This window comes from Silurus meridionalis, chromosome 23 (assembly GCF_014805685.1).
Source record: "Silurus meridionalis isolate SWU-2019-XX chromosome 23, ASM1480568v1, whole genome shotgun sequence".
NCBI classification, from domain to species: Eukaryota; Metazoa; Chordata; class Actinopteri; order Siluriformes; family Siluridae; genus Silurus; species Silurus meridionalis.
Window position 1 is genome coordinate 26,566,626 of NC_060906.1, and position 2,500 is coordinate 26,569,125.

Sequence of the window (2,500 nt, forward strand, 5' to 3'; positions counted from 1 at the left end):
CAGATACAATTGTTTTAAAGAGGACAATAAGTAATGCACTGAAGCTCCATCACCTGTGTCCACGTTCACCATGCAAGACTCCACTGCTGAAGAACAAGCCTGAGAAATACTGAGAGAATAAAGTCTGGGCAGATGAGATCAAATTGAACTCTTTGGATGACAGAATACACACCATGTTTGGAGAATAAACGGCACATCAGCCCAGAAGCACCTGACACCTGAAGTGTGGAGGTGAGAACATCATGGTGTTTTTAAGCACCCGGTACTGATGAACCTCATATAATTAAAGGAAGGATGAATGGAAAAATGTCCTAAAATATTCTTGATAAAAATCTGCTGCATCTACATCTAATGGACATTCGGTGCAACCCAGATGAGGATGGGTTCCCTCTTGAGTCTGGTTCCTCTCAAGGTTTCTTCCTTATGCCATCTCGGGGAGTTTTTCCTTGCCACAGTTGCTCATCAGGGACAAACATACTTACAAAGAACATATTTACGTTTAATCACCACATTATCTGTGTAAAGCTGCTTTGAGACAATGTTCATTGTTAAAAGCGCTATACAAATAAAATGAATTGAATTGAATTGAATCTACGTCCCCGTGTCATGTCTCATTATTACACATAAAGGCATGGAGATCTATGGTGTGATGTTTCTGCATCTATGGTGTGATGTTTCTGAATGTGTGGACTGTGTGTGTTGTTGCCAACATCTGGTATAAACTGCATGCCAATAGCACTTTTAGAAATATATTTACAGAGAAAAATGCTGACGTGTTAAATCCTTATTTTACCTGCTGTGTATAATTGTTTGTTCAGGAGATAGCGAAACACTTTGATCCTGATGGTGAAGGCTACGACGTGGTGGAGGAGGCCATTAACACCATGACTGAAGTAGCCTGGTACATAAACACCATGAAGAGAAAACATGAACATGCAGTCCGTCTACAGGTTACTGCACACACACACACACACACACACACACTCTCCCTGTAGGTGCTTGTGGTCAGTGAGAGTAAAGCCGCTAAACAGACCGTGATGCAGATGGTTAGTGTGCTGTTCACAGTGAGAGCTACATCTAGGGTGTGGAATCTTGAAGACACCATGTCCTTTTGTTCACACCTCCTGTGTTCTCCTGTTCATGTCTCCTGTGGCCACATGGTGTGGTCCAGTGTAGAGGGAAGGCTCATTTAATTTAATTCTGATGGACAGTTGAGTTCTTCAGGTTTGTAATGCTGTTTGACCGATTTTACATGAAGATTTTATGTTTACTGCCACAACCCTGGATTCATCTTCGTCTGGCCACAGCAGCACTCCTCTGAAGATCTGTATGAAAGAAAGCAGTATTTCACCTTCAGGTATTACAGATCAGGTTAAGAGCTTCTGGGAATAACACTGTGTGATTCCCATCTGATTGTGTTGAGTCTGAATAATAAAGCTGAGTATAGATGAAACCTAAACCCAGACTCTGAGCATTAAACCCAGACCCAGACTGAGAGTCAGTTATTATTTTTATTTGTGGGTAAAATGAATAGAATTAAAAGTAATGTGTTAGTGATGTGTTGTGATGTTTTAGGAAGTGCAGTCGCTGCTGATTAACTGGCGCGGTCCTGATTTAACCACGTACGGTGAACTGGTGCTGGAGGGAACCTTCCGCTTTCATCATGCAAAAAACAACAGAACCCTCTTCCTGTTTGAACGGATTCTACTCATTACAAAACGACGAGGAGAGAACTTCATCTACAAAACACAGATCTCTGTAAGACACACAGAGTTACAAGTGTTCGAGTGATGGTCATTAGCATAAATGTGCATGTTTGTAATGTGTATAATACACTCATGTTCATGCTCATTAATACTCTCATGTTCTTTCCTCTGTTTAGTGTTCAATGCTAATGCTCATGGAGGGAACAAAGGACTCTCTGTGTTTCAGCGTCACACATTACAAACACCCCAAACAACCTCACACAGTGCAGGTGATGTCTGATATCTGAGACCTTTTAATAAGTGTTCAGCATGTCTTACACTTTTGTGCTCAGTTTTAATAAAAGATAATTAATTCACTACACCAAAACTCCCCTTCACCAGAGCTATCATCAGATCTGTCTGCATTTACATTAAACACTCAAATAAACTGGATCATCTCAGTTCAGTTATTAGATCAGTTATTAGGTAATTGAAGTGGCATCATCATCATCATCATCTCCATCTTCATCTTCATCTCTCTCAGACTCGAACAATGGAGGAGAAGAAACTCTGGACTCATCACATTAAACGACTGATTTTAGAAAATCATCACACCACCATTCCACAAAAGGTACTTTAGCATGATATCATTTTAATATCTCTCGCATGCACACACACACACACACACACACACACACAAAGCATGTAGTTGAATTAGAGATTGACTCAGTGAAATGTGACTAACCCTAAACTTTCACTGAGTAAATGTACAAAAGTTTTTGCCTTTAATTGTACCCAAGTATCCAAAGTTCTGA

At 40.3% G+C, this 2,500-nt stretch overlaps 1 protein-coding gene across 6 annotated transcripts in view; it reads left to right on the forward strand.

Annotated features, from left to right (window-relative positions):
- The window catches only part of LOC124376740 (pleckstrin homology domain-containing family G member 3), a 31,002-nt gene that overhangs the window by 14,576 nt on the left and 13,926 nt on the right, over positions 1–2,500 (forward strand). For all 6 annotated transcript variants that reach the window (XM_046835980.1, XM_046835979.1, XM_046835978.1 and 3 more), the window contains 4 exons: positions 819–950; positions 1,576–1,758; positions 1,883–1,975; positions 2,230–2,316. In XM_046835980.1, the coding sequence (XP_046691936.1) occupies positions 819–950; positions 1,576–1,758; positions 1,883–1,975; positions 2,230–2,316 (495 nt within the window). The remainder of the gene's footprint in view (positions 1–818; positions 951–1,575; positions 1,759–1,882; positions 1,976–2,229; positions 2,317–2,500) is intronic.